This window comes from Salmo salar, chromosome 18 (assembly GCF_965601325.2).
Source record: "Salmo salar chromosome 18, fSalSal1, whole genome shotgun sequence".
In the NCBI taxonomy this organism is placed as follows: domain Eukaryota; kingdom Metazoa; phylum Chordata; class Actinopteri; order Salmoniformes; family Salmonidae; genus Salmo; species Salmo salar.
The window spans coordinates 63258463-63277333 of record NC_138308.1 but is presented as its reverse complement, the minus strand read 5'-3'; the positions used below and the strand labels follow the sequence as shown (position 1 = coordinate 63277333).

Genomic DNA, 18871 nt, shown 5'->3' with positions numbered 1-18871 from the left:
GGAAAATGTATTGCAGGGGTGTCAAACTAAATTCCTGGAGGGCTGTGTGTCTTCCTCCCTCATATTTGATTAATGATTAGTTAGGAACTCCAATGTAAAATGTAAGAATCTTCAAGAATGGTTTTTGATGGCCTATATCTTTACTAGGCATGACTGGGTACTGAGACATCTGGGTCTACTTACCCTTTCACCGTCCAGTCCAGGGAGGCCAGGCATGCCTTGATCTCCCTGAAACAGAGAATGTATTTTGGCAATGGATTTCGCTGCTTGCTGCACACACACATACGAACGCTCACAGAGAGTGATGGATTACCTTGATTCCCTCTGGTCCTGATAATCCAGGAGGCCCAGGGGGACCCTAGATTCACAAGATAAATATTCTATTGTTATTACCATCATATACGGGGTGACAGGTAGCCTAGTGGTTAGAGCGTTGGGCCAGTAACCAGAACCCACTGTTCCCCGGTAGGCCGTCATTGTAAATAAGAATTTGTTCTTAACTGATTTGCCTAGTTAAATAAAGGTTAAATAAAAATAAAATACACATGTAGTACATGAATATAGGCCAGGGTTGGTGTCAATTCCACTCAAATTCAGTCAATGCGACAATTAAATAGAAAATAATGGACAATTTGTAAACTCATCACTCAATTTGACTGAAATAGAATAGATAGACACAAACATATCCTTACACATGTTACGAATCACTTCAAAATTAACATAACAATGATGATGGAAAGAGATCACAACAATTCCCTCACCAAGGTTGCAAGGATAGTGTGGGTCAACTGCAACTAACATAATCAGATCATCTTATTTCTTATGTTTAAAATAATCTCCATATCCTCTGAAAGTAAGTGCCAAGTTACAGTATAGCAAAGTTAATTTGATAGGTGACCTTTAATATAAATAGAAGTTACCAAGAAACCTGAGATCACCATAAGCCAGAAAATGTGAATATGTTCAACACCAATATTACAATATTAAATATTAATCTGTTTATACACATGAACTTTCTAGGTTACACATATTGCCATGAAAGGTGATACAGTACATGGTAGCCTGAGTGCCAGTCTGTTTGTGCTGTCATGCTAACTCCTTGTCATTCGCTGTCATAATACCAAACAGTTTTGCTTGACAATGACAGCAATGGAGTTTCAAAAAGTACAAACAGATCTGGGACCAGACTAGCAACATGGTGGTGTACACACATACACTTCTTCAGAGTTGGGATAGTTTGTGGGGGTTAATGTCTAGTGTCTTTTAATGATTGACGACATTGTGATGGACTTCAATACATTCTTTCACACTTGAGTGACCACTCCCAATATGAAAATGCTTACGCCATCTCACAGAAGCACAAACACGTCATTTAGGAATTATCGTTGTCTTAGTGTTAAGCAACAATGTGTGGGAGTTACATGTTAGCTGGGAAAAGAGGATAATGAGCAGGGGAGGGCAGGGTGGGGTTGGGTTCATGATGGATCAATGGTACATCACTCAAACAGAATAGAGGTGAATTACCGTCACTGTAATAGTGGTAATCTTCTGTGGTCGGCCAGGGAGGAGGCGAAAGATAAGATAACTGGTTATGCACGAAACAAACCTGTCAGCATGCTATAGTTCTCCCTCTTCAGTAACCTAGCATACAAACTGTGCCAGATGGAATTTGAACTGTCTGGAGTATTTGAAAGCATTGTACAGTACACTCAGATGTAGGTTCACAAGCAATTTTATTAGTCAGATAGTAGGATAAGAATGAGATCCTCTGTTGTAAAGGTGTCATAATGCTTTAAAAGGGGACTGTAGTAGATTGCCTGACATCCACTGAAGCACAGAATTATACATTTTCAAGACCATTAAAGAATATGGAATTTTAATGCTGTAAATTTGACATGATTGTGGTGGGGGCCACATAAAAATATTTCACCATTAACCCAAATCAAAATAGTACTTCAGAGGTTCATCTAACAACTCATCTATCTCATATAGGAATGCAGCTCAAAACTGACATTCTGAACAGCAAGCAACACAATTGGCCAGACATTAATGTTTAACTTATAGGAAAAATCCACCCAAAACCACAAATTCCTATAATTTACTGTAACCACGTTTCCATCCACAGTTTTTATGCGAGTAAAGTCATACTGTATAATAAAAAAATCACGACAGCTGTGATGGAAACAGGTCGTTACGCTAGAATTGTATACAGTGAGGGAAAAAAGTATTTGATCCCCTGCTGATTTTGTGCATTTGCCCATTGACAAAGAAATGATCAGTCTATAATTTTAATGGTAGGTTTATTTGACCAGTGAGAGACAGAATAACAACAAAAGAATCCAGAAAAACGCATGTCAAAAATGTTATACATTGATTTGCATTTTAATGAGGGAAATAAGTATTTGACCCCCTCTCAATCAGAAAGATTTCTGGCTCCCATGTGTCTTTTATATAGGTAACGAGCTGAGATTAGGAGCACACTCTTAAAGGGAGTGCTCCTAATCTCAGTTTGTTACCTGTATAAAAGACACCTGTCCACAAAAGCAATCAATCAATCAGATTCCAAACTCTCCACCATGGCCAAGACCAAAGAGCTCTCCAAGGATGTCAGGGACAAGATTGTAGACCTACACAAGGCTGGAATGGGCTACAAGACCATCGCCAAGCAGCTTGGTGAGAAGGTGACAACAGTTGGTGCGATTATTCGCAAATGGAAGAAACACAAAAGAACTGTCAATCTCCCTCGGCCTGGGGCTCCATGCAAGATCTCACCTCGTGGAGTTGCAATGATCATGAGAACGGTGAGGAATCAGCCCAGAAATACACGGGAGGATCTTGTCAATGATCTCAAGGCAGCTGGGACCATAGTCACCAAGAAAACAATTGGTAACACACTATGCCGTGAAGGACTGAAATCCTGCAGGGCCCGCAAGGTCCACCTGCTCAAGAAAGCACATATACATGCCCGTCTGAAGTTTGCCAATGAACACCTGAATGATTCAGAGGACAACTGGGTGAAAGTGTTGTGGTCAGATGAGACCAAAATGGAGCTCTGTGGCATCAACTCAACTCGCCGTGTTTGGAGGAGGAGGAATGCTGCCTATGACCCCAAGCACACCATCCCCACCGTTAAACATGGAGGTGGAAACATTATGCTTTGGGGGTGTTTTTCTGCTAAGGGGACAGGACAACTTCACCGCATCAAAGGGACGATGGACGGGGCCATGTACCGTCAAATCTTGGGTGAGAACCTCCTTCCCTCAGCCAGGGCATTGAAAATGGGTCATGGATGGGTATTCCAGCATGACAATGACCCAAAACAGACGGCCAAGGCAACAAAGGAGTGGCTCAAGAAGAAGCACATTAAGGTGCTGGAGTGGCCTAGCCAGTCTCCAGACCTTAATCCCATAGAAAATCTGTGGAGGGAGCTGAAGGTTTGAGTTGCCAAACGTCAGCCTCGAAACCTTAATGACTTGGAGAAGATCTGCAAAGAGGAGTGGGACAACATCCCTCCTGAGATGTGTGCAAACCTGGTGGCCAACTACAAGAAACGTCTGACCACTGTGATTGCCAACAAGGGTTTTGCCACCAAGTACTAAGTCATGTTTTGCAGGGGGGTCAAATACTTATTTCCCTCATTAAAATGCTAATCATTTTATAACATTTTTGACATGCGTTTTTCTGGATATTTTTGTTATTCTGTCTCTCACTGTTCAAATAAACCTACCATTAAAATTATAGACGGATCATTTCTTTGTCAGTGGGCAAACGTACAAAATCAGCAGGGGATCAAATACTGTTTTCCCTCACTGTAAATGCTGACATATAATATATAATAATGTTTGGCATGGTAGGATCTTTTTCTGTCAATAAAATGTATTATGCGAGAAATGGTTGTGAAATGCCTTTATGCGCAAATATTGATATAATAACCATCATATTGAAGTAAACTTGGAGTCACGCGATTATATGGTGTGTGGTCCTCACATTATGACTCAGGAAACCATGCAGTTTATTAGGCTACAGATGAAATAAGTTAAGGTGATCTTGATGTTCCTTTCCAATGAATATGGAGGGTCTTATTCTGGTGACATGATGATCGATGCTTGACTGCTTATCCATAACCATCTCATCATGTACAGTGCCTTCAGAAAGTATTCATACCCCTTGACTTTTTCCACATTTTGATACATTACAGCCATATTCTAAAATTGATTAAATTGTTTTTTCCCTCATCAATCTACGCACAATACCCCATAATGACAAAGCAAAAACAGGTTTTTAGACATTTTTGCTAATTTATTTTTAAAAACCCTGGAAATATCACATTTACATAAGTATTCAGACACTTTACTCAGTGCTTTGATATAGCACTATTGGCAGCAATTACATCCTTGATTCTTCCTGGGTATGATGCTACAAGCTTGGCACACATGTATTTAGAGAGTTTCTCCCATTCTTCTCTGTAGCTCTGTCAGGTTGAATGGGGAGTGTTGCTGCACAGCTATTTTAAGGTCTCTCTAGAGATGTTAGATCGGGTTCAAGTCCGGGCTCTGGCTGGGCCACTCAAGGACATTCCAAGACTTGTCCCAAAGCCACTCCTATGTTGGCTTGGCTGTGTGTTTAGGGCCATTGTCCTGTTGGAAGGTGAACCTTTGCCCCAGTCTGGGGTCCTGAGCAGTCTGGAGCAGGTTTTCATCAAGGATCTCTCTGTACTTTGCTCTATTCATCTTTGCCTCGATCCTGACTAGTCTCCCAGTCCCTGCTGCTGAAAAGCATACCCACGACACATTGCAACACATTGAACATTAGATTTTTATTCAGTGCATGAAAACTTAAGCAAAAAAGTAAATTTCATCATGCACTGACTTAATATACCAGTCAAACGTTTGGACACACCTACTCATTCAAGGGATATTCTTTATTTGTACTATTTTCTACATTGTAGAATAATAGTGAAGACATCAAAACTATGAAATAACACATATGGAATCATGTAGTAACCAAAAAAGTGTTAAAAAAAATTGAGATTTTGAGATTCTTCAAAGTAGCCACTCTTTGCCTTGATGACAGCTTTGCACATGTGGCATTCTCTCAACCAGCTTCATGTGGTAGTCACCTGGAATGCATTTCAATTAACAGTTGTGCCTTGTTAACAGTTCATTTGTGAAATGTCTTTCCTTCTTAATGTGTTTGAGCCAATCAGTTGTGTTGTGACAAGGTAGGGGTGGTATACAGAAGATAGCCCTATTTGGTAAAAGACCAAGTCCATATTATGGCAGCTCACATAAGCAAACAGAAATGACAGTCCATCATTACTTTAAGACATGAAGACCGGTCAAACCTGAACATTTCAAGAACTTTGAAAGTTTCTTTAAGTGCAGTCGCAAAAACCATCAAGCGCTATGATGAAACTGGCTCTGATGAGGACCGACACAAGAAAGGAAGACCCAGAGTTACTTCTGCTGCAGAGGATAAGTTCATTAGAGTTACCAGCCTCAAAAATTGCATCCCAAATAAATGCTTCACAGATTTATTACAAATGTGTTATTTCATAGCTTCGATGTCTTCATTATTATTCTACAATGTAGAAAATAGTAAAAATAAAGAAAAACCCTTGAATGAGTATGTGTGTCCAAACTTTTGACTGGTACTGTATATATTTTTGTTGATGTTGGAAAAACACTCCAAACAGCCTACCCAACCGCTCGGAGGCGTCCGCATGGTCCTAAAGCACACTGTTGCCTCAGTTTGTATCACATTCAAATGACAAAACTGGGGGTGAAAGTTGTGCCCCGCGTACAATTATCTATAAGGTCCCTGAGTCTAGTAGTGAATTTCAAGCACAGATTCAACCACAAAGCCATTGAGGTTTTCCAATGCCTTGCAAAGAAGAGTACCTATTGGTAGACACTGAATATCCATTTGAGCATGGTGAAGTTATTAATTACACTTTGGATGGTATATCAATACACCCAGTCACTACAAAGATACAGGCATCCTTCCTAATTCAATTGCCGGAGAGCAAGGAAACCACTGATTACACCATGAAGCCAATGGTGACAGAGTTTAATGGCTGTGATAGGAGAAAACTGAGGATGGATCAACATCATTGTAACTACTCCACAATACTAACTTCATTGACAGAGTGAAAAGAAGGAAGCCTGTACAGAATACAAATATTCTAAAACATGCATCCTGTTTGCAACAAGGCACTAATGTAATAATGCAAAAAATGTGACAAAGCAATTCACTTTTTGTCCTGAATACAAAGTGTTATGTTTGGGGGAAATCCAATACAACACATTACTGAGTACTACTCTCCATATTTTCAAGCATAGTGATGTCTGCATCATGTTATGGGTATGCTTGACTGGGGAGTTTTTCAGGATAAAAAAGAAATTGAATGGCAATAAGCACAGGCAAAATCCTAGAGGAAAACCTGGTTCAGTCTGCTTTTCAACAGACACTGGGAGCAGAATTCACCTTTCAGCAGGAAAGTAACCAAAAACACAAGGCCAAATCTAGTTGCTTACCAATAAGACAGTGAATGTCCCTGAGTTGCTGACTTAAATCTGCATGAAAATCTATGGCAAGACCTGAAAATTGTTGTCTAGCAATCAGCAACCAATTTGACAGAGCTTGAAGGAATTTGAAAAGAATAATGGGCAAATGTTAATCCAGGTGTTGAAAGCTCTTAGAGACTTACCCAGAAAGACTCACAGCTGTGATCACTGCCAAAAGGGGATTCTAATATATTATTATAATTTTAAAAAATTGCCCTCCGGACTGCCTCAATTCGTAGGGGGCATAGACTCAACAAGGTGTCGAAAGAGTTCCACAGGAATGCTGGCCCATGTTGATTCCAATGCTTCCCACAGTTGTGTCAAGTTAGCTGGATGTCCTTTGGGTGGTGGACCTTCTTGATACGCACGGGAAACTGTTGGGCGTGAAAAACCCAGCAGCGTTGCAGTTCTTGACACAATCAAACCGGTGCGCCTGGCACCTACTACCATAACCTATTCAAAGGCACTTAAATCTTTTGTCTTTCCCATTCTCCTATTCGCCCTCTAAAGCTGTATCCACACCCATTGGATGTTGTGATCATAATACTAATAGCCATATCTAGGCACACAAGTTCCAAAGACTGGACCTAAAATACTGTATAAGCGATCATACAAGAGGTTTTGCAATGATTCTTATGTTGAAAATCTGTAAAATATAGGTTTTCTGATGTGTGTAATGAGGAACATCCTGACGCTGCACTTGAAGCATTTATGAAATTGCTTATTCCAGTTACTAAAAAGCATTCACCCATTAAGAAAATGACTGTAAAAACTGTTAAATCCCTGTGGATTGATGAGGAATTGAAAAATGGTATGGTTGAGAGGGATGAGGCAATAGTGTGCCTGGCATCTATATCAATATCAGCCATCAGACAGGGCCTGCAACTGCCTTTTGAACATAGCTTGTTTGAGTTTCCATGTGATATTAAAAATTGTAAAGGACTTGGTTTGATAAATCTGAGCAGTAGGAGCTTACTGAACTGGATTACATCAAGATCTGGTCTATGCAGAAAAATCTGACATTCTGGTATTGACTTGATCTCTTGGTGTCAGCCCCTGATCTGTTTCACCTGTCTTTGTGCTTGTCTCCACCCCCCTCCAGGTGTCGCCTATCTTCCCCATTATCCCCAGTGTATTTATAACTATGTTATCTGTGTGTCTGTTGCCAGGTTGTTTTGTCTGTCAAGCCTACCAGCGGTTTCCCCCTTGCTCCTGTCTTTTGCCATAGTTCCTGTTTTCTAGTTTTCCCGGTTTTGACCATTCTGCCTGCCCTGAGCCTGCCTGCCGTTCTGTACCTTTTCACTCTGATCTGGATTACTGACCTCTGCCTGCACTTGACCTGACATTTTGCCTGTCTCTGTTCTAGTAATAAACTTTTGTTACTTCGACACTGTCTGCATCTGGGTCTTCCCTAAAACGTGATGGTACGAACTGGCCATGACTGACCCAGCAGACTGGGACCAGCACCGCAACGCCATCTCCTCCCAAGGAGCCACCATAGGAAGGCACAAGGAGTTGCTTCATGGTCTTATGAAAAGGTTCCAGACCTTGGCCGAACGCCATGACCGAGTGTTGAACACATTGCTGGAGCAATTCCGCGGGTTGCCTGTTAGGCAGCCTACCACAATGGTAACCTCCCAGCCCCTCAGTAACCCGGCTGTTAGCGACGCCGTCTCCCTGGCCACCCTGGACCCTGGCCTTTGTGTGGCCTACCATGATTCCTGACGTCTCCCCGTTTGTCGCCACATGCATGGTCTGTGCTCAGAACAAGACTCCTTGGCAAGCTCTGGCTGGTCTCCTTCAACCTCTGCCTGTCCCTGGTCTCGCATATCCTTGGACTTTGTCAAGGGTCTCCCCCCATCTGATGGCAACACCACCATCCTGACAGTAGTGGATTGGTTTTCCAAAGCCCCACACTTCATTCCTCTCCCCAAGCTAACCTCTGCCAAAGAGACGGCCCAGCTCATGGTGCAGCACTTCTTCCGGATCCATGGACTCCCAGTAGACATGGTCTCAGACCGGGGTCCTCAGTTCTGGTCCCGGTTCTGGAAGGCATTCTGCACACTCAATTGGGTCGTCGGCCAGCCTGTCCTCCGGGTCCCACCCCCAGTCCAACGGCCAGTCGGAGCGAGCCAACCAAGACTTGGAAACAACTCTTCGCTACCCGGTCTCCGCCAACCACCCCACCTGGAGCCAGCAACTAGTGTTGGTCGAATATGCCCAGAACACTCTTCCTTGCTCTGCCACGGGTCTCTCACCCTTTGAGTGTTCCCTGGGCTATCAGCCCCCGCTCTTCCCGCAAACTTTCCAACCGGTTTATCGGCCCTTTCCCCATCTTCAAGGTCATTAGCCCCTTTGCTGTTCATCTTCTGTTGCCCCATACCCTCTGTATACATCACACTTTTCATGTGTCTAAAATCAAACCCATGTCTCACAGCCCTATGTCTCCTGTTTCCGTTTTACCTGCCCCTGTTCTAGTAATAAACTTTTGTTACTTCGACACTGTCTGCATCTGGGTCTTCCCTAAAACGTGATACTGGGGATATTCTGGACTGATATTCATAGTGGTGAGGGTTATCATGTGTTCAGAGGAGTGACCAATTTTATTAAAAATAATTTGTGTCTTTACTGAAATCCATTTCCCTTGCCCAAAATGTTTAGCTACTATCTTTAAGCCTTTGTCTGGGGAAAAATGTATCCATAACTGTTATAGACGTCTACGTCCTCCCTTGGCTAACTAGTTTGTTTTCTTTTACTAAGTCAGAAGTTAGTAAAAGTGACCTAAATTCTGATTAGTCGAAAGCCTGCATTTCCTATCTAAAAAAACGTGTAATGATCTGAACCTAACCCAGCTGGTGACTAAGCCTACACGGCCCAACAATAGACTAGAGATCCTTCAAAGTCAACTTTGATCTTATTTGAACAAATACAACAGAGAAACTGGTGTCTTTGCCCAAGACATCAGTGACCATTGCACAGTTGTTTGTGTTAGAGATGTGAGAATACAAAAATCGAAGCCACATGTCATCACAAAGAGGATCTTTAAAAACTTCAGTGAACAGGCTTTATTTTTACATGATCTTTATTTTAATGACATTGATTGTATTTCAGCGATCACTGAACCTGATTTAGCTTTGAGCCTCTTTGCAGATGTATTCAATACTATTGTGGCTAATCAATATTGTAGCTGATCGATTGCCTGGTACACTCCGGAATTATCAAAATTCATTAGAGATTATACTTAGGTCAAGGCCAGGAACACAGGCTTAGGCCTAGACTGGCCAGCTTTAAAGCAACAGAGGAATCATTGTGAAAACCCATCAGAAAAGCTAAATCTGATAATTAAGTAACCACTCTTTAAGATTGTATTGGGAACCCGGCTAAATTCTGGAAAACTGTCAAATCCCTGACGGGTTCTACTTCTTCTTCTCTGCCACAATAAATTAATTCAGACACTGGCCTCATTACGGGAAAAAATGCCATCATTGATACATTTAATTTCAGTGTGCTATCGCTTTGAAAGAACTTCTAAACCTATTCACAATGATATTGGGTTGTATGCTGATTATTGGGCTGTGAAACTTGCTGAATGACCAGAGAAATGATAGTCAAAGCTTTTCTTTTAGGCTATTTACAGAAAAAAAGTCCTGGATGCTTTGCTAGCAATAGACAACAAGAAATCCACAGGGGCCGACCAACTGGATGCTGGTCTGCTTAAGTGCGGACTAAATATTTGAAAAGTATGGAAATCAGCTCTTGTGCTGCTTCTCCATTTGGGCGTGGATAGTAGTGATCTTAATGATTATCGCCCCATTTCAAGGCTTCCTTGTCTAGCTAAGATTCTCGAATCCTTGGTAAATGTACAATTTTGCTCTTTTTATCTGAGAAATGCATTTTGAATGTAAACCAATCAGTGTTTAGGCCTGGGCATAGCACTATTGCAGCAACAACTTTAGTTGTTAATGATCTTGTAAATGCTTTAGACACTCAAATTAAATGTGGATGATACTATTATGTATGCTATTGACCAACTGTTGATATGGCTGTGTCAAAACTACAGTCAGATGTTAAAGCTATGCAGGAATCCCTTGATTATTTTTTGCTTAATACAGGTAAAACAAAATACAGTACACGTTGTTTTCAAACTCCCATAATAATTAATCAGATGAACTACATGTTGACTCATTAGATGGTTCTCCAATCGAACGTGTGCTCGCATATAAATACATTTAAAACACATATAGATGAGTTGGTTAAGAAGCTAAGATTTAAAGTTGGCTTTTTCTACAGAAACAGATCGTGCCTTTCTCTAAGCAGTAGGAGGCATATTATTTAGTCAACCTTTTAACTGTTCTTGATTATGGTGATATTATTTATCGACGAGCAGCTGCTACTACTCTTAAACCTTTGGATGCCGTCTACCATAGTGCCCTTCGTTTTGTTACAGGTGACAGTTTTGATACTCATCACTGCATCCTGTATCCAAAGGTTGGCTGGACTTCTCTAAAGACCCGTAGATCTCTACATTACTCCCTTTTTGTTTACAAGGCCCTACTTCATAAAATTGTCTTATCTAACTTTGCTGTTGAAGTATAGACACCTGAGTTTACAGGATTGTTTAACTCTTGAGGTTCCTCAGGTCTCCACGGAGCTAGGTAAATCTGCTTTTAGTTTTAATGCTGGAACAAAATTCAAAATTAATTTCATCTTGATGTTCTAGTGCCATTCGAGCAATTTAAAGTAATGATTGGGAACTTATTTGTGGAAGAATGTAACAGTTTTCCTGGGTGATTTGTAATGTTTTATTTGTGCTTCCCATAACTGCATTTTATTGTAAAAGAAACCTAGGTCTCAATATGTTTTCCCTGTTATAATATACGCAAATAATAATAATAAATACAGAAACCAGGAACCCTCTCTCTATATGTACACAGAGTATCTAATGGGAATCCGGAATAATACAAATGGCACACATACACAATCCATGTCTCAATTGTCTCGAGGCTTAAAAATCCTTCTTTAACCTTTCTCCTCCCATTAATCTCCACTGATTGAACAGATCATAGCTTTCACCTGGATTCACCATGTCAGTCTGTCATGTAAAGAAAAGGTGTTCCTAATGTTTTGCACACTCAGTGTATATACATTTTTTTTTATTTTTTTTTTTACAAATGTTAGAATTTTTCTTACACTGACAGAGTATTTTAATCCCACTTTGTAACATAACAAAATGTGGAAAAAGTCAAGCGGTGTGAATACTTTCTGAAGGCACTGTAGTTACACAATAATTCAATTGTCAATATCAGCATGTGAAGTAGCTAATTAGCTGTAAAATTGCCTAAACAAAGTGCATCAATTTAGGAGTCTACAATCTCACCATGTTCAACCTGCAGATCGATGTGCCTTGACTGAAGAGGCAGACAAATGGCAGAAATATGGTGGACCCTCTTTTAAATTACATATTTCTCGAGGTAGGAATTTCGCAAAAATAAGATCAATGCCTCATTCGAGAGAAGACAACCTCCTGCGTAATGACATCGGCCAGGATTGAAATTTGACATGTATATGATAGACATTTTTGCGTTCTAAAAGTTTTATTCCTATTAACTTCCAGTGTAGTGAGAGCGGCTTTATTGCAACGCCATGTCATACTGGCCAAATTTCTGCCTGCTTGAACGGCAATAGCTCAGATACACATGAAAACATGAAATTACCCCCTTGAATTGGTAGAACGTCGCTCAGAGAAGAACAAAAGCAACATAACATTCAAAATGGGTGAATCTTTCCTTTAAGCTGGAGACCATGGTATTTCTGACCTGTAAAGCTTCTTGGATGTTCCTGTTGTAATCAATGATTTCAGTGGCTCCTTGGTCACCTTTCTGCCCAGGGGGTCCCTGCGTGTGTATAACATTTAGATGTTAATTAAAATCCAAGTTCAATATAAGTAAACACCAATACAATATTTTAAAGGCATAGTTTACTCAAAACAATCTTTAGTATTTAGAGCATTTGTCCACCATTAATACAATCCCCAAAACTATTTGCATGTCAAAAAACAGATCACAGTTTTGAAGGTGCTCTATTTGGAAATAAATGACTGCACATTTTTTTTTAGGATTGTATTATATTTTGTTCATACAGTGGGGAGAACAAGTATTTGATACACTGCCGATTTTGCAGGTTTTCCTACTTACAAAGCATGTAGAGGTCTGTCATTTTTATCATAGGTACACTTCAACTGTGAGAGACGGAATCTAAAACAAAAATCCAGAAAAATCACATTGTATGATTTTTAATTAAATAATTAGCATTTTATTGCATGACATAAGTATTTGATACATCAGAAAAGCAGAACTTAATATTTGGTACAGAAACATTTGTTTGCAATTACAGAGATCATACGTTTCCTGTAGTTCTTGACCAGGTTTGCACACACTGCAGCAGGGATTTTGGCCCACTCCTCCATACAGACCTTCTCCAGATCCTTCAGGTTTCGGGGCTATTGCTGGGCAATACGGACTTTCAGCTCCCTCCAAAGAGTTTCTATTGGGTTCAGGTCTGGAGACTGGCTAGGCCACTCCAGGACCTTGAGATGCTTTTTACGGAGCCACTCCTTAGTTGCCCTGGCTGTGTGTTTCTTCAATGCTCTTACTGAGGGAAGGAGGTTGTTGGCCAAGATCTCACGATACATGGCCCCATCCATCCTCCCCTCAATACGGTGCAGTCGTCCTGTCCCCTTTGCAGAAAAGCATCCACAAAGAATGATGTTTCCACCTCCATGCTTCATGGTTGGGATGGTGTTCTTGGGGTTGTACTCATCCTTCTTCCTCCAAACATGCGAGTGGAGTTTAGACCAAAAAGCTCTATTTGTCTCATCAGACCACATGACCTTCTCCCATTCCTCCTCTGGATCATCCAGATGGTCATTGGCAAACTTCAGACAGGCCTGGACATATGCTGGATTGAGCACGGGGACCTTGCGTGCGCTGCAGGATTTTAATCCATGACGGCGTAGTGTGTTACTAATGGTTTTCTTTGAGACTGTGGTCCCAGCTCTCTTCAGGTCATTGACCAGGTCCTGCCGTGTAGTTCTGGGCTGATCCCTCACCTTCCTCATGATCATTGATGCCCCACGAGGTGAGATCTTGCATGGAGCCCCAGACTGAGGGTGATTGACCGTCATCTTGAACTTCTTCCATTTTCTAATAATTGCGCCAACAGTTGTTGCCTTCTCACCAAGCTGCTTGCCTATTGTCCTGTAGCCCATCCCAGCCTTATACAGGTCTACAATTTTATCCCTGATGTCCTTACACAGCTCTCTGGTCTTGGCCATTGTGGAGAGGTTGGAGTCTTTTTGATTGAGTGTGTGGACAGGTGTCTTTTATACAGGTAACGAGTTCAAACAGGTGCAGTTAATAGAGGTGATGAGTGGAGAACAGGAGGGCTTCTTAAAGAAAAACTAACAGGTCTGTGAGAGCTGGAATTCTTACTGGTTGGTAGGTGATCAAATACTTGTGTCATGCAATAAAATGCAAATTATTTACTTAAAAATCATACAATGTGATTTTCTGGATTTTTGTTTTAGATTCCGTCTCTCACAGTTGAAGTGTACCTATGATAAAAATTACAGACCTCTACATGCTTTGTAAGTAGGAAAACCTGCAAAATCGGCAGTGTATCAAATACTTGTTCTCCCCACTGTATGTGACTTATATGAACAAAATTCAAAACATATTGTTTTGAGTGAACTATCCCTTTAAATTAGACATTTGGCTGCTCTGAAGCCAAAAATAAGGAAATTCACATGAGCAACACAAGGCCTAAATTCATGCACTACCAACATTTTCCAGCACACAGCTCTTACCTACTACAGTAGCTATATTATGCTTTTGACAATAGGCCTATATAGTTATCAGGTGCCTGCCTAATTACTGTATTTTCTTTAGGATAATACCAGGATGCTTCTTAGGTTGACAGAGGTAATAATTGAATATCAAAAGGATTATTTTAAACATGTATTTGATCTCCTCAACTTAATGAAATTCATCTCAGAGGATTTGCATAGTGGAGTTTAGCATTATATTTCCCCACAGCTTGTTTAATTTAATTGCATAGTTCAAACAAGTTTGTGCCCATGGATTTAAGTCTGCAGTAATAGAAACAGATGACAAATCATCTTTTGTACTCTTTATCGAAACATTGACACCTCTGATGGTTAAATCAGTCAGAGCAGGATATGGGTATAGTAGATAATGTAATACACATACAATATCATTAGTGCCACTAGTGCAACACTCCCCTCTGGTGGATACTAGGCTTTTAGTCCCAAGTTTCATTGACTATGCACAAGGGGGAAGAGCTACTCAAAAAGTGCATTGTTCATTGTTTTTGTATACAAAGTTGTGTGTAATAGAAATGTTCTCAATATGACATATGAGGATGAACAATGTCCTCTAGTGTTTATTGAGTATTAAGTGCCCTACTAGTAACAAGTGCAACAAGTGTAACTTTACTGATATATTATGTTGTTGTTTTTTTACATTCTGTTGAGTGCACTCACCCTTGGTCCCATAGAGCCCAGGTCTCCCTTGTCTCCTGTCTCTCCCTGAGTTAGTAAGAAAAGGCTGTAAGATGTAGGAACATGCATGGAGTACATTAATTTATCACAAACAGACCTACAGTGTCTTAAAACAGAGTAGAATAATACATGATCCATTTGCTGACAATGCCATTTGTTTTATTTTCCCCATAAAACATTTACTCATTGGGAATGTTGCAGTGTGCGCTTTGTAATTGCTCTCAAGAGTGATTCCTCAATATATCAGTGTTGGCCAATCATCATCAGCCATAGCGGAACTGTAGATATGTCATAAAAAATACAAATAATCAGGTGTCATGCACTGACCTTTGAACCTCTAGGGCCTGGGTTCCCTGCCTCTCCTGGCCCTCCCTGCAGGAGAGGTAGACAGACAAGGCGCATCAGGAGAGTAGTAAGTCACCACATGACCCCTCAGTATGAGCAAACACTTTTGATTGTAAGACAGGGCCATACTACAAATAGGCATTTGTATGACTAAGCATCTTACATGCTGTGACTTAAAACATTTTCCAGTCCACATAAGAGAGGAATATCATATTAAAGCAAAGGTGGCACGGAAGGGTAACCATAATTATATTGTTGATTAAGTGTTTTATGTTTGCTTCATCAACTCTAACGGCCTTTTGGCATAATAAGAAATCCAATCAAAATGTGTTTATTTGAACTCCAGTCCCTGCAAATGTCACTCTACACATTTTGGACGAATTTTCTATTTAATTGTTTCAGATTATGTTTCAGATTATTTTGTGCCCAATAGAAATGAATGGTAAATAATGTATTGTGTCATTTTGGAGTTGTTTGTATTGTTTCTAAACATTGATGATTATGCATAATCCTGAATGAAATGTGAAAAACTGAGTGAGAAAGTTACAGAAGCACAAATATCATACAAAAAATGTTAATCTACCCTGTTATTGTAATGGTGAGAGGTTAACATGTCTTGTGGGTAGTCATTGCGTGCTGTGAATATAGGACCAAATACTACTAATACACATACAGTAAAATAGTGGGCCTATGGTGGGACTATAGTCCCACCACCTAAAATGGTGGGACTATGTTCAAAAAGTGCTGTAATTTCTAAACTGTTCAACCTCAAAGTATCATTTCAATTCCAAAGTGCTGGAGTACAGAATCAAAACAACAAAAAATGTGTCACTGTCCCAATACTTCAGGAGCTCACTGTACAAAACTGCACAGACTGCACTGCCCCTTTAAGCCAATGTTCTGAATGCATACAAAGCAGAATATGTTCCTTGATCAATGTGTAATATAAGGAAGGCCTCTACCGTTGATCAAAGTTTGCAAAAACCTTAATTTACTGAATCTTTCTAGTTTATCAGAACCTTCCTAGTCTTCGGTGAAGTCAAGGCTTGCTTCACCTTGGATGTTTGGAAACATAAAAGCCACTAGAGAGCAGCAAATGCTGTACCAATGATCGAAAAGGTAGAGCTTAGAATGTTAGATAAAGAACATGCACTTGCTTGAATCACTTGCTCAAATCACATCACTGAATGGTCTCTCTCTCTTGTGTCCCAGGCCAGCCCCCCAAACACCTACCTTTTGACCGGCCTGTCCAGGCTCGCCCCGCTCTCCCTTGCCTGGTGGGCCAAGTTCCCCTCGCTCGCCCTACAGACAGAAGAGAAGAAAGACACTTTCAGGGACTGTGGCCTGGAGGACTCTCTCTCTGGCCCCTTTAGCCATGGATGGAATGCCCATCTCATCATTACATGAACGCACTTGTCTGAGAGGTCAACCAAACTGAGATGCTTGCATTAATAATTATTTTCAGCTTGGAGGGTTGGCCAATCTTCAGGTTTCAGGATTCCATGTGTAAAAATGAATGTTGAGTCAAGCAACAAACTGTATCTCCTACTACAGTGGTTCCCAACCTTTTTCGGTTACTGTACCACCAACTGAATTAAAGTAACTAACTTTGGCCTTCCGGATAGCCTGAATGCAACTATTTCTCATTTGCCTGAACGAGAGCCTGTCAGCCTGAGTATGCATGTGCCGAGCCCTTCGCCAAATGAAATTCTTGAGGTGGAGTAACTCTGCAAGATCACGGCCGCATGGGCTGTAGTCCGTGGAAAAAAGCAATCATGGGGTCGATTTGTCCTGGTTTCCATTCTTGCCATTGAGTAGGTTTTAACATTCAGTCTCTCTAGTATGGGTATAGGCCTGGTCAATGACACTCTTATCATACCCACATTGCACGAACCTGGCACACATATCATTAGCTTTGCGCTCAAAATCTATTTCAGTAGTACAGTTAAGCCAGAGTAACTGCCTCAAATTAGTCCTTTTGGAAGTTTTTCTTGGTAAGGCCTTTTGTTAGGTCTCCTAAAGTTTACTAAGTTATACATGACCATGACAATGACAGTGATAGATCTGACTGTCATTTTATTTACCTTGTCACAGCATTCTCGGATAACCCTCCTTTAACAACCCACAGTCTGTTTGTGTTAGCCATCCACTCACACGCTATTGTATATGCAAGACATACATGGTTTATGACCCATATTTGACTGTTATTGATCAAATTGAAACGTACCTTGGTTCCTGGTAGTCCTGGGAGCCCCGGTTCTCCCTGAGGTCCTAGGAATCCAGGCTCACCCTGTAATCAGGAAGGAGATAAAAGATGTATCATAAAATAGCTAATTTACTCTGTTATTCTTTTTTATTTCAACAAATAATATTTTGTAAAGGGTTGAGTAAATGAGGTACACAGGTACTCATGGGAGCACACACACACATACTCCTCTTGGAATTCAACTCAAGGGCAGTCTAAGCAAGCCCTAACTTAAGTGTATTTAGCTTAACTGTATATACTGTACAGTTGAAGTCGGAAGATTACATAATGGAGTAATTTAAACTCGTTTTTCAACCACTCCACAAATTTCTTGTTAACAAACTATAGCTTTGGCAAGTCGGTTAGGACATCTACTTTGTGCATGACAGAAGTAATTTTTCCAACAATTGTTTAACAGACAGATTATTTCACTTATAATTCACTGTATCACAATTCCAGTGGGTCAGAAGTTTACATACACTAAGTTGACTGTGCCTTTAAACAGCTTGGAAAATTCCACAAAATGATGTCATGGCTTTAGAAGCTTCTGATAGGCTAATTGACATCCTTTGAGTCAATTGGAGGTGTACTTGTGGATGTATTTCAAGGCCTACCTTCAAACTCAGTGCCTCTTCGCTTGACATCATGGGAAAATCAAAAGAAATCAGCCAAGACCTCAGAAAAAAAATTGTAGACCTCCACAAGTCTGGTTCATCCTTGGGAGCAATTTCCAAACGCCTGAAGGTACAACGTTAATTTGTACAAACAATAGTACGCAAGTATAAACACCATGGGACCACGCAGCCATCATACCGCTCAGGAAGGAGATGCGTTCTGTCTCCTAGAGATGAACATACCTTGGTGTGAAAAGTGCAAATCAATCCCAGAACAACAGTAAAGGACCTTGTGAAGATGCTGGAGGAAACAGGTACAAAACGATCTATATCCACAGTAAAACGAGTCCTATATCGACATAACCTGAAAGGCCGCTCAGCAAGGAAGAAGCCACTACTCCAAAACCGCCATAAAAAAGCTATGGTTTGCAACTGCACATAGGGACAAAGATCATACTTTTTGGAGAAATATCCTCTGGTTTGATGAAACAAAAATAGAACTGTTTGGCCATAATGACCATCG

At 40.6% G+C, this 18871-nt stretch overlaps 1 protein-coding gene across 17 annotated transcripts in view; it reads right to left on the bottom strand.

The window, feature by feature from the left end:
- col25a1 (collagen type XXV alpha 1 chain) overlaps positions 1–18871 on the bottom strand; it is a 193911-nt gene that overhangs the window by 30587 nt on the left and 144453 nt on the right. For 16 of the 17 annotated variants that reach the window (XR_014381379.1, XR_014381380.1, XM_082965040.1 and 13 more), the window contains exons 12-19: positions 17717–17779; positions 16723–16791; positions 15472–15516; positions 15127–15171; positions 12383–12460; positions 1525–1548; positions 314–358; positions 184–228 (exon numbers count right to left, since the gene is read on the bottom strand). Coding sequence is in view for 15 of the 17 variants with exons in the window: in XM_082965040.1 (XP_082821166.1) it covers positions 184–228; positions 314–358; positions 1525–1548; positions 12383–12460; positions 15127–15171; positions 15472–15516; positions 16723–16791; positions 17717–17779 (414 nt within the window). In the remaining 2 variants the exon portion in view is untranslated. The remainder of the gene's footprint in view (positions 1–183; positions 229–313; positions 359–1524; positions 1549–12382; positions 12461–15126; positions 15172–15471; positions 15517–16722; positions 16792–17716; positions 17780–18871) is intronic. The other variant, XM_082965041.1, reaches the window with a different exon arrangement.